Genomic DNA, 13,251 nt, shown 5'->3' on the forward strand with positions numbered 1-13,251 from the left:
CTATATCCCAACCATCCTATTCCCCCAAGCTCTCCCCATCCTCCACTTCACACTTTTCTCTCCCCATCCCCCCATCCCCCATCCCACCCCACCCCCCAAGTACCCATTTTTTGTCCGGCAATCTTGTCTACTTCCAATATCCAGGAGGATAACTATATGTTTTTCTTTGGATTAACCTTCTTATTTAGCTTCTCTAGGATCACGAATTATAGGCTCGATGTCCTTTATTTATGGCTAAAAACCAATTATGAGTGAGTACATCCCATGTTCATCTTTTTGGGCCTGGGTTACCTCATTCAGGATGGTGTTCTATTTCCATCCATTTGCATGCAAAATTCAAGATGTCCTTGTTTTTTACCGCCGAGTAGTACTCTAATATGTATATATTCCACACTTTCTTCATCCATTCTTCCACTGAAGGGCATCTAGGTTGTTTCCAGGTTCTGGCTATTACAAATAATGCTGCTATAAACATAGTTGAACAAATGCTTTTGTAATATGATTGGGCATCTCTTGGGTAAATTGCAAAAAAAGTTATGACATCAGAAAATGTATGTGAAAATATGAAGTAAACTTTCAAAGAGAAAGTTAAAAAAAAGTCCCTATAGCCTATTACAGTCTCAACGCTGTTTAAAAGTTCAAAGTTCAGTCACTTCTGAGACTAATGGCAATCTCCTTACTATAACCACCTGTAAAATCAAAATTAAAAAGCAGATCACATACTTCAGAGAGAGAGAGAGAGAGAGAAAAAGAGAGAGGGGGGGAGGGAAAAAGAGATGGAGGAAGGGAGGGAGGGAGGAAGGGAGGAAGGGAGGAAGGGAGGAAGAGAGGAAGGGAGGAGGGAGGGACGGAGGGAGAGAAAAAGAACTGCCTAATTTAGAATGGGTCTTTTTGACCACAGTGAAAATGAGTCTGAATAAATATCTAAAAAAAAAAAAAAAAAACTGATTAGGTAAAAGCAAGCCAAGTGGGCAGGTTGCTAGACTGTCTGGGCCGTGGACCGGCTAGGCTGTTAGGCCATCCACCCAGTAGGTGTGGAGTCTGAATCCACATGGGTGCCTAATGAAGGAGGCATAAAAGAAATCCCTCACTAGCTCAAAATTGAGAAATAGGCGGCTATTTATTTAGGGGTAGACTCACAAGTCAGAATCCTCTGCTGGAAAAAAGATCAGAAACTGAATCCTGCAGCAGGAAAAGACGCAGGACACATGATCTACATAGGCATAAATAGTATAAGAGGCCACGCCCCAGTGGGCGGGTAACTACTGGCTGTAAGACTTCCTACAGCAAGGATACTGACAGAAACAGCTGACCTGAGCTAGTGGAAACTCACTGCCTCCTGACTGACAGTGGGGGAACCTGCACGGGTCCAAACGAGGTCCTCTGTATGTGGATGACAGTTGTGTGGTTGGGGCAGTCTGTGGGGCCACTGACAGTGGGACCAGGGTTCATCCCCAGTGCTTGAACTGGCTTTTTGGAGCCCATTCTCTTAGTAGGGATTTCTTGCTCAGCCTAGATATGGGGGGAGGACCTTGGTACTGCTTCAAAGTGATGAGTCAAACATTGTTGACTCCCTATGGGAAGCCTTACCCTCTCTGAGGAGTGGATGGTGGGTGGGGTGTGGGGGAGTTGGAGGGAGCAGGAAGAGAGGGGAGGAAGATGGAAATAGGATTGCTATGTAAAATGAGAAAAGATCATTTAAAAAATAAATTTAAAAAGGGGGGCGGCACAAGGAGAAAACCACAGCTGTGTAGTGGTGATGTCTCTCAGCTTTTTTTTAGCTCTATTAATTACATCTTCAAAGTCTCCAAGGAACATTATTGACCAACACCCCCCCCCCCCACGCCTCCCCTTAATGAGCAGAGTCCAGCCAGGGATGACATCACTCCCCTCCTATTCCTGTGCCCTTAACCAGCCACTGCCTCTTGGTCCAAGTGTCCAAGGCTGCCAGCAGCACCTGGGGTGAGTTGGAGCTGAGGGAGACCACACAGCACTCACTGCGACCGACTCACATCTGCGTTCTGAATCTTCTAGGAGCTCCTGACAATATTCCTTTGTATTTCTCATGTCCTTTTTTAATTTTCTGCAGAAAACAATATGCACTTTCTTCCAAAACTTCAAGTACTATTTATTTAATGCAACAGACTTAGCATGTTTTAGTTCCAGTTACTCAGAAGAACATGTATACTGCCGTCTAACTAATCTTAGGGTGTTCACTAGCAGTCATGGGACTGCAAGCTTACAGAGTGTCACAATGACACTAAGAACTACAAGCTCATCCCATGTTTTCATGATTAAAGGGGCAGGGCATTGTCTAGACTGAACTGCAGACTACAGAGGGGAGTGGGTGTCTAAGAATACTGAGGCAGGGGCATGACTGGTGAGATGTACATCTCTGGTCTGTTGTTTCATATTTGGTCCTCACTCTGGAATCTGAGTTTCCCTGTGAAACGGAGGAAATAAGGTAAGTGACTCAGACTCCAGGGGAGAGGTGCTGTAGGACGGCTTCAGAACCGACTCTGATGCTGCTAACTCCAGTATCCTGGGGTCATTCTACCAGTTCTGCAAGCAACCCCAGTGTGAGGCTGCATCTGGCTGTCCCCAGGAGATTCAAAGTGGAGGGTCAGAACAGGACTGAACAGGCTGCAATCGGCATGTGTGCCCCAGGCACCTTGTTCCTAGTCCCCCTGGTGTCCTGGGTGTCTTGATGTCAGAAACCCATCTGACAGAGTGCAGCACTGAGTTGACCAGCACTGCCCCTCAGCTGCTCATGACCTCCATTCACCCCAGTGTTTAGGTTTCCACATGTGGTGGCCGCTACCCTGGCCTCTGATCTACCGCGTCCACAAATATAAACCATCAGTCTGGTATGTCTGTAGTGTTTTGGAACATTTAAATATTGAAAGTGACTTAGTCCCCATCTACTAAAGAGACTTCTGTAGAAAGGAAATCTTTCTGTCTGTCTATTTATCATCTCTCTGTGTGTCTTTCCATCTATCTTCTGCACCGTGCCTCCAATTTGTCTACCATTTTAGTGAAGGCATCAGGACTCTGCAGCTTTCTCAGCTTCATGAGCATCACAGAAAGCACAGGGTTTTAATTAGTTCAATATCAGGATTAACTTAGGGAACTCTCACAAAGGTGTAGATATCTCTGGAGCTGGCATATCTTTCTAAAATCCCCCTGCCCTGTAAACACAGCTAAACTCTTCCCAGGAAGAGGAGATATTTGTACTCTGTTGGTGAGAGCTACCATAACTCAACATTCACCATTTCAGAAAAAGAAAGGTTGAAGGGGGCTGAAGGGATGGCTCAGCTGTTAAGAGCACTGTTGCTTTTTCAGAAACCCAGGTTCAGCTCCTGATACCCACAAGGCAGCTCACAACCATCTGTAGCCATTTCCTGAGGATCTGACATCCTCCTCTGAACTCCTTGCTCAATAGGGACATATGTAACACACACGCACTCATACATGCAGGCAAAACACACATGCACACTTAAATCTACATTTTTTTTTCAGGTTGAGAAATTCAATCTGTTTAAGAAGAAAACAAGGCATACGCCTTAGCTGGCTTCAGAAAGACTAGGTATATTTTGTGCCTGTTGATTTTATTCATTTTGCAGCCATTTAAAGATTTGACCTAATCATATTTACACGTTGTCCTGCACAGACTGGCAGGAGCCTATTTAGCACCACTAAGTTCAAAGTCTCCTTGACTTGTGTTCAGAGACAATGCAGAGTCAGGCTATGAGCGTGGAGCATAGGAAGTAGCGAGTCCACACCTCTCTCATAGATGACCCTGTAGGATGGTGAGATCTCAACACTGTAACAGTGTTGTGTGCTCAGCCAACTTTACTCTGGGATATTGAAAGAACTTTGTTTTGCTTTAATTAACCTTGGTCAAATCAGAAGCCTAAGTTATCAACATCATCATCACTATCATCAGTAACATTATTTTAGGCAGCAAATGGAGCACTACTGGGTTGAGTAACAGCTGGGCTGGGGAAATATTTGGCCGCTGAGTGGGCTCCTTGCCCCAAGCCTCTTTGGGTTCTGAGCATTGGTCTTGTTTGTGTGAAGGCGAAGCTTCTGCAAGCTGCAGAGAAATTCTCAGAGGAGCCAGATCTTGGGTATTGAGGAGGTTCACCTGTTGAAATTTCCCCCCTTAAATTGTACTTTTTAAAAGTGGTTTTATATGAAATATACCTCAGAGTTTTTAAGATTCCAATTGCATTGTTAACCCATGGGGGTCACGGCTCATTTTAAAACTGAAAGTTTTGAAACAATTTTGATTTTAAGTTCTTTGTCACTGGATCACTATTTGTGTAACATGGGGGCAGCACTCCTCAAGTTAGTAGTACTTGACAGAATACACTGTCAGTCATTAGGAAAGGGTCTTGACCTTGAACTGTGGAAAATCTGCCCTGAATCACCAATGTTTCTGACCAAGATGTGAAGTCTAAGCTTTTAAAAATTGATTGAACTATGTGTAATATGCAATTTTCAGATATCTATGCCAGGGAGCTTCCTCTGTTAGCACAGTCTGGTTGAGGAGCACTTCACTGAGTATCAGTCCCTAGGGTCACACGATGACACTAATCTGAAGGCATTCTTGTTTGCCTAGGAAACATCCATGAACATCATCATCTCCTGGATGAACAACTACACTGGACAGTCAGATTTCACCCTGGTGGGATTCTTCAATCAATCCAAACACCCAACTCTGCTTGCTGTGGTCACATTTGTGGTTTTCCTGATGGCCTTGTCTGGCAATGCCCTCCTGATCCTCCTGGTACTCTCTGACACCCGGCTCCACACACCCATGTACTTTTTCATCAGCCAGTTGTCCCTCATGGACATGATGTACATTTCTGTCACTGTGCCCAAGATGCTCATGGACCAGGTCTTGGGAAGTCACACGATCTCAGCTGCTGCCTGTGGGATGCAGATGTTCCTCTATGCGACACTAGCAGGTTCAGAGTTTTTCCTTTTGACAGCTATGTCTTATGACTGCTATGTGGCCATCTGCCATCCACTCCGTTATCCTGTCCTCATGAACCGCAGGGCGTGTCTCCTCCTGATGCCTGCCTGCTGGTCCCTGGGATCTTTAGATGGCTTCATGCTCACTCCTATCACCATGACCTCCCCATTCTGTGGATCCCGGGAAATCCATCACTTCTTCTGTGAGGTCCCCGCTGTGACAAAGCTCTCCTGCTCAGACACCTGGCTCTATGAGACCCTCATGTACCTGTGCTGTGTGCTCATGCTTCTCATCCCCGTGACAGTCATCTCAAGCTCCTACACATCCATCCTCCTCACTGTTCACAGGATGAACTCGGCAGAGGGCAGGAAGAAGGCCCTCACCACCTGCTCCTCCCACATGACTGTGGTCATCCTCTTCTATGGTGCTGCTGTCTACACCTACATGCTCCCTGCCTCCTTCCACACCCCGGAGAAGGACATGGTGGTGTCTGTGTTTTACACGATACTCACCCCTCTGCTGAACCCACTGATCTACAGTCTGAGGAATAAGAATGTCACGGAGGCTCTGAAGAAATTACTGGGTTTGAGAACCCTCTTTCACGAAGCAGTAAAATAAACAATTTGGAACGAATAGTTTTCCTTTTCTTCCGCTACACATCTGCTGTTTCTTGTCTCACTCTCATGTTATTTGTATGATGCTCACGCGCCTGAGAGCACGATGGGTCCTGTGATCAAGAACTCTTACTGTGCAGGAATATGGGCTTTCTATATTTAGTTTGCTGAGATAGTTTATCAGAGACAGATGCTGACTCGGTGAAATGGGTTTGATATGTATATTGACACAATTGTATGGATTTCATTCCTTTTTAAATGTGTACTGAACAAGCTCAACTTTCTGGGATGTGGTCCTTTTAATCATAGTGATCAATATTTTTAATGTGATATTAATATAATTTACTAGTATTGTGTTAGGAAATTGACATAAATGTTTATCTTAGACTTTTTTTTGCTATGTGTATCTTTGCTGTATGTATTATAACTTATGAACCTCTTATGTTTGGAAAGTATTCCCCCTTCGTTAACATTTGGAACAGTTGGCGAATTGTTATTACTCTTGTAACACTTGATAGAATCCAGTAATTACACCATTTTTCTGCTATTTAAAACAAAGATTTTATTTTTAAGGACATGTGTGTGTGTGTGTGTGTGTGTGTTTTGTGTGTATTTTATGTTAGTTTTTGTGTATCTGTTTGTATGTTTACATATGTGTTTGTGTGTATGTCTATATGTGTTAGTATCGTGTCTGTGTGTTTGTGAATGTGAGTGTGTGTCTGTGTATAAGTACACAGACAAATTTGTATGTGAGTGTGTGGTATTTCTGTTATTGTGTGAGTATGTATATGCATGCTTGGTTTCTGTGTGAGTGTGTGTGGGAATGTGTGCTTTGTGGGTATATGTGTGTATAGGTGTAACTATGTGTGTGGTTGCACATGTGAGTGCAGGGTCAACAGAGGCCAGCAGAGGTCATCAGAGCCTCTGGAGCTTGATTTACAGGTGGTTGTGAGTTGGCCAGCATGAGTGCGGGGAAATGCACTAGTCCAGACATCATATTGAACATTATCTTTCGACCGTCCAGTGGCTCCATGTGTTCCAACTGGGTAATGCAGTCCACTGTCACATGTGGTGATATGAATAGGAGCACATGCTAGCACCAGCTCCTGCTTTCTCGTTGTCCTGTACCCTCCTCCTGTTCTCTCGGGGAATACTGCAGAAGAAGGGGAGAAAGGATTGAAAGATCCAGAGCAGTCAGGGTCATGACAAGAAAAGGCAGAGACTCAAACTCACCTGGGTTCAGAGGGGCTCACCGACACAGAACTGATAACCAGGGAACCTGCATGGGATTGATGTAGGCGTTCTACACATATGGCACAGCTGTGTAGCTTGGTCTTCTTGTGGACTCCTAACAGTTGGAGCAGGGGCTGTCTCTGACTCTTTTGCTGGTTTTCAGGAACCTACTCCTCATACTGGGGAGGTGCTTACATGTACTGCCGCTCGACATGCCATGTTTTGGTGACGTTCATGGGAGGACTGCCCTTTCTTAAACAGAAATGGAGGAGAAGTGGATTAGAAGATGGGGACAGAAGGGGAGAGGTGGAGGGATTGAAAGGAAAGAAGAGATGGTAAACTGAGGCCAGGATGCAAGATTAATCAATCAATTAAATTTAATTAATTACAAAGATATCAAGACTATTTTTTAGAAGCACAAGCTGTCTCTATTAAACGGGTTTTTTTTCTTCTCTGTAGCCAAGCAGTTTCAATCCTTGATTACATCCTGGGGAACTTTTACTATATCTACCCGTATAGAAAAGGTTGCTACAAGAGCATCTGTGGCGGCATGATGGTTAGTCTTATCAGCTTGCTTGGTTTGAGAGATGCTGAGGAACTGAAGCAAACCTCTAGTGTGTCTCATGCAGGAAAGAGGGGATTTCTTCCAGAGACGGACTTCATTAGGAGGGACAGCTTGCAATAAGAGCGAGAGAGAGAGAGAGAGAGAGAGAGAGAGAGAGAGAGAGAGAGAGAGAGAGAGAGAGAGAGAGAGAAAGCAGTCATGAGATTGAGGCTGGGACAGAGATGGGAACTTGAGACAAATCGCCCAAACAAAGGAAACATCTGACTTTCGTTACGTTTTCAGGAGCTGATGGGAGTTTTATATTACATGATTTGATCTGGGAGATTGTATGCAACAGAGAATGGAGGAACCATGCTCTGGGAGAACCATAAATTAGAGATCTAAAACCACAGCACAGAACAGCTCCTTACTCTAGGTTCCAGCAGGAGCCCTTCAGGAGGGTGCAGCCCAGTTTCTTTAGGCTGTGAGAACTGGACACCAAAATGGCCAGTATCTTAAAGGGACAAGCCTGTGCTCAAAAGCTCTGGTTGTCAGGCCTGGTGCCATGTTCCGATGCTCACTGGCAAAAAGAGAAAGTGACATAAAATAGAGAGAAAATAGTAAAGAATTTATTTCTAGTTCTGCACAAAGCAAGAGAGAAGGAAATTTTCAGTCAATTTCTGCCTTGCTCCTAGAATAGAGCCTCGTTTAGGGAAGAAATGAAACAGGAGACAGGAAGGAGCCAGAGAGATGGCTCTGCAGGGGAAAGAGCTTGCTGCGTGAATTTGAGTTCAGTGCCCCAGAACCCAGAACAGCCACCTAAAGCTGTCTTTGATCTCCATTAGCACTCTGTGACGTGTGCACACCCATGTTCACACACACACACACACACACACACACACACACCACAAATAATAAATTTACAAAATTAAGCCAAGACCCATTTGTATGGAGATAGTCTTTGTCCTGGAAAATAAGTTCCTCTCCTGCCTCAAGGCCCCTGAAGCAGCCTATCTCCACTCCCAGTTGAAATTCCTGAGTCCTAGTTCCTAAGGCCCATCTTAAAATCTCTGTGTATTTCAGATTTAATAATGGGGAACCTCACGTCGCCAAAGTAACATAAGTCATCTACCAATGTGTATTTTTTAAAAGCTGAAGATTCGTAGTCTAGTTTTCTAATCTTTAATACAGTAGAATTTTTCTTCAGTTGCAGTATATTCCATGAAGACACAGAGATTGAATGATTCTTCATCTTGAACAGACATACCTCTGATTAATTCACAGATGAAAACTGGCCCTCTAAATCCCTTTAAATACCAGATTAACTATGGTCAGAATTAGGTAAAATAATAGCCTGTTCCTATGTTTAGGATTTTTAAAAAATATTTTAGTGTGTGTATGTGTGCATGTGTGTGTGTGTGTGTATGCAAGTGCGTTTGCATGTGTGCATGTGTGTGCATGCATGCATGTGCATGAATGTAGTGCCCTAGAAGGCTAGAAGCGGGTGTAAGATCCCCTGGGGTTGAAGTTACAGGTAGCTGTGAGCCACACAACATTGGTGCTGGGAGCAGAACTAAATATGGTGACACAGGCGGTGCTGGAAATCCAGTAGAGGGCTGAGGCCCAGGAGCCCTCAGAGGTTTCTGTAACTGAGCGTGCTCAGTGACTCACATCTCCTCTGGCTGAAAAGAGAGAGTAGCCACTGGGTTCTGTGAGCTGAGCACCACTGGCTTCATCCCTGCCCCTGTAGGGTCTTACCAGTAAATCCTTATGTCCTCGTAGCTTTGTTTTGGTCTGATACAATCTCTGCAGTGTATCTTGTATAATTGGTCCCTTCTTTCCACATCACACAATATGAACAGAGCAATAACTGCGGTGGTAAAAAGGAAGCCTCCAAATCCTCTGTCACCAAGACTGCTTTCTTTACAAGTGCTGGAGAGGCTCTGCTGTGTAACTGTCCTAGGAAGGCTCACATTTCTCATGGCCTAATGCTTCTGAGCTAGTTTCTTCCTAATTACAGAATTAGCCTCTCTTTTATTTCTGCCCACATAGTCTTGATCTGATTCTTTGCTTTGCTGGAGGCCCTGGATGAAATGTTCACGTAGGAAAGGTCCCACGATGGAGAGAGTAGTAGAGTGAGCAGGCGCCAGGACATTCTCTGTATCAGACTTAAGACACTATATAAATTACCGTTATTTTGAAAGCTTAGGTAGACTCTATTTCCTATAGATTGTATTTCAGGATACCAGATAGGACTTTTCGAACATCAGCACCATGGGACCACTGAGAGAGCAAAATTCTGCACTGTGGCTTCTGTAGATATAAGGCTTGATGAGAATACAGTCTCTCTGTTGCCTTTATAGAACAAACACTGATCTTTACACACACATAGACTGTCTTCATGACCAGCTTTGGAATATTCAGTCCAGCAGGCATTGCAAAACCAGATTAATAGCTCCAACATCCATCAACCCATCTGTTTCCTAAGGGCCCCAATGACTTCCTTGTTACGCAGACTGTAGATAAAAGGGTTGAGAACAGGAGTGACAATTGAGTAAAGCACAGCCAGCACCTTGTCCCTTGCAGGAGAATGCAGGGAGTGTGGCTGGGTGTAGGTGGAGAGAGTGGTAACATAGAACATACTGGCCACAGTCAGGTGGGAGGAGCAGGTGGACAGGGCTCTACTCTGCCCTTTCCCTGAGCGCATCTGGAATACAACAACCAACACACGAGCATAGGAAGCTAGAATGGCCAGGAAGGGGAGCAGCAAAATGACAAGGCCACTCATTAGGATTGTGTGCTCATATTGGGAAGTGTCTTCACACACCAATGGCAGGAGAGATGGAACCTCACAGAAGAAGTGGTTAACAATCCGAGATCCACAGAATGGAAGTTGAAATGCATACAGCGTGTGTGCTAAAGCATTGAAGGAGCTGCTGCTCCAGGCACAGGAGACAAGGGAGCAGCAGATCTTCCTGCTCATGAGCACAGGATAGTGCAGAGGCCGGCAGATGGCTATGTACCTGTCGTAGGACATGAAGCCCAGCAGCAGGGCTTCAGAGCCACCCAAGCTCAGAAAGACAAAGGCTTGAATCTCACAACCCAGAAAGGAAATGGTCTTGGTGTCTGATAGGAAGTTAGCTGCCATCTTGGGTACGGTGGTGGAAATGTACATCATGTCGATGATGGAGAGCTGGCTGAGGAGGAAGTACATGGGGGTGTGGAGTCTCCGGTCCAGCCTGATGAGGAGGACCAGTGTGATGTTGCCTATCAGAGCTATTGCAAAGAGGATGGCGATGACTGTGAAGAGGAGAGCATCCATCTGGCCGTACTGGAAAAGACCCACCAAGATAAAGTCTGTCCCCCAGCTCTGATTTCCCGTTTCCATGGCTCAGACTAGACCAGCAGAGCAGACACAATCTGGAAGGGACATGGTCTGATGAGGACTGCCCTGGGGAGAAAGCAAATGACAGTTAACATATGAGATAGATTGTTCTGGAATAGCTCTAAGGAAATGTCTCTTCCATCCTGTATATTAAGATTTCATATGTTGAGAAATGCAGAATGTGTGCGTCCAATTAGGGAATCACCTTCCCTACTCCTGCTCATTTCCCATGATTGAAATCTGCAGATTCTTTCCTCTCAAAGTCTTGTGAAATACAAAGAAGAAATGGAAACAAAGACTTTTCAGGTTTGCAAAATTAACATGCAAACAACAAATTAATTTGTTCATCTAGTTTGTTTTCAAAAATTGTATTCCTCTCTGTAGATTCTTTATATTGATGGCCTGGAACATAGGTTTTTGGCAGTGAAAATATTTTCTCACATTTGTTGCTAATTAACTATGGCAGAGTTGATCAAATAAAGTAAATGTTTTAATGATTCTTTATTCCACATTTCTATTTTAATTATAAGTAGGAAATAATGTTTTTGTTGCATCTGTACAGATGTTTGCAATCCTTATGAACTAGAGTTAACTTATTCATGTAAACAACATGGAGAAAAAGTTACTTTGGCATAAGAAATCAATTTGTCAGAACTGCAAAGATAGTTCAGCAGAGAAGAACAATGCCTGATCTTTCAGAGGGCACAAGTTCAAGACCTAGAATTTATAGGATAGCTCACAACTGTCAGCAACTTCTGTGTCTGGGGAATCTAATACTCTATTCTGGCCTCCATGAGTGTTAGTTACACAAGTAGCAACAAAGACATACATACATGTCAAGCACCCAGGCACATAAAATAAAATAAAATAAAATAAATTGATTCAATATGTCTTAATACCTTTTATTCTTTGAGGTGCTATGCAAAGATTGTTAAATCAAAACTAGAGAGCTGACATTCTTGCTGTGGGCTGATACAGAGCCTGTCTTCTCCGTATTTGCAGGGGACCCAGGCCCTAGTAAATACTGGCTCTAATCTCCTGGTGTAAGGGTTTTACATTTCTTGGCATTTATTTGACCTTGACTATCTGGCCACAGAGAAATCATTCCTGAGACACAAAGATAGTGGAATGATTACAACAAGACTGAAATGTTTTAATGTTTTCAAAATTGAAAAGTGAAAATAACTCTGCAAACATTAAATCAACTGAGTGTATGAGTGAGAATTATTAAAGTAGCAGAAATTTATCAGCCCTCTTTTGCATTTGCAGCAACTTACACATTACTAATAGACACCTAGTGATATGTAGGCTCTACTATAATATTGTTATAATAAGAACAATGCATATGTTACATTCCCTAGACAATACTTCTTGGAGCTAACATACACAGACTCCATGGCAACAAATGTTTTTGTTAGCAATGGACCCTCAACTTCAAGATTACAAATATCACCACATGATGTAAAAACTCATAAAAATTCAGGAAGAAAAATCCAGTTACAGGTGGAGAAAGAGCTGAGAAGGTTTGGGGGAAGTTAAAGAAAAAGGTGGAAATACATTGCATGAAATCCCAGCAATAAATGAAAGCACACAATAAGAAAGTTGTTTGTAGACTGGTGGGAAGAAAATGGTTAACATTTCTCATATATTTGAAATGATCATGATATCCATGTCTACTGTCATGTATTAGTGTTTGTTCTTGAAAAAAGCACAAGCTGAAAAATAAAACTAAGTAATGAACCAAAAACTAAGGATACACATACACATGCATGTGTATTTTCAGCAATAGGAAACTTAAATACCTGAGTATCTGGAATATAAGTTGTAAATAAGTGATACATGAATAAGAAAATTGAAGGCTATAAAATGGTTTACATGAATACGCATCACTGTTACTTAAATAAAATAATCTCTTTCATCCCAGCACCCAGAAGGTAGAGGCAGGCAGATCCCTGTGAGCTCCAGGCCAGCCTGCTCTACAGAGTGAGACCCTGTCTAAGAATCATCATCATCATCATCTTATGAAATTATCAATAATAAATGATATTGAGAATACAGTCAATTGTGCACTGGGATGCGTCTTCTTAGTGCACACGGATTACTTAGCTTTTATCCTTGAACACCTCAGAGACTAACAGTTTCAGATTTCTTTTTTTTTGTCTATTTTGCATAAAAGAGATATTCTTTTTTTCCTCATTTTTTTTATTAAAAATTTCCATCTCCTCCCCTCCTCCTCCCCATTTCTTCCCCTCCCTTCCACCCATAACCCCATTGCCTCCCTCTCCAGGCCAAAGAGCCATCAGGTTTCCCTTCACTGTTAAGTCCAGTTTCAGATTTCTAATAAACACTGGGAACATTTCCTGAGCCAGGAATTCTAGGGACAGAAGGACTGTGATGCACGGGAAATTGCGCTCGCTCTCTGAGAACAACCTGGAGCACTGACCAGGACAATGGAAAGGAGTTTCTGTAGCTCATGAGTCGATGTTACCTGCTG

The 13,251-nt window shown here is 43.3% G+C and overlaps 2 protein-coding genes across 2 annotated transcripts; one reads left to right on the forward strand and one right to left on the reverse strand.

Annotated features, from left to right (window-relative positions):
• Positions 1 to 4,648: 4,648 nt before the first annotated feature.
• LOC119812796 (olfactory receptor 2T29-like) lies at positions 4,649 to 5,599 on the forward strand. Its single transcript, XM_038327741.1, has one exon. The coding sequence runs from the start codon at positions 4,655 to 4,657 to the stop codon at positions 5,597 to 5,599; it is 945 nt and encodes a 314-aa protein (XP_038183669.1). The 5' UTR covers positions 4,649 to 4,654.
• A 4,240-nt stretch (positions 5,600 to 9,839) lies between these two features.
• LOC119813121 (olfactory receptor 2AK2-like) lies at positions 9,840 to 10,766 on the reverse strand. The gene has a single exon (XM_038328253.1). It carries the CDS (start codon positions 10,758 to 10,760, stop codon positions 9,840 to 9,842), a length of 921 nt encoding a protein of 306 aa, XP_038184181.1. The 5' UTR covers positions 10,761 to 10,766.
• Between the last annotated feature and the right edge of the window lie 2,485 nt (positions 10,767 to 13,251).

The sequence above is a fragment of the Arvicola amphibius genome, chromosome 4, assembly GCF_903992535.2.
Source record: "Arvicola amphibius chromosome 4, mArvAmp1.2, whole genome shotgun sequence".
NCBI lineage: Eukaryota > Metazoa > Chordata > Mammalia > Rodentia > Cricetidae > Arvicola > Arvicola amphibius.

Bases quoted from the DNA above. Each gene is read 5' to 3' on its own strand.
- LOC119813121 (XM_038328253.1), bottom strand. From the start codon at position 10,760: ATGGAAACGGGAAATCAGAGCTGGGGGACAGACTTTATCTTGGTGGGT.
- LOC119812796 (XM_038327741.1), top strand. From the start codon at position 4,655: ATGAACAACTACACTGGACAGTCAGATTTCACCCTGGTGGGATTCTTC.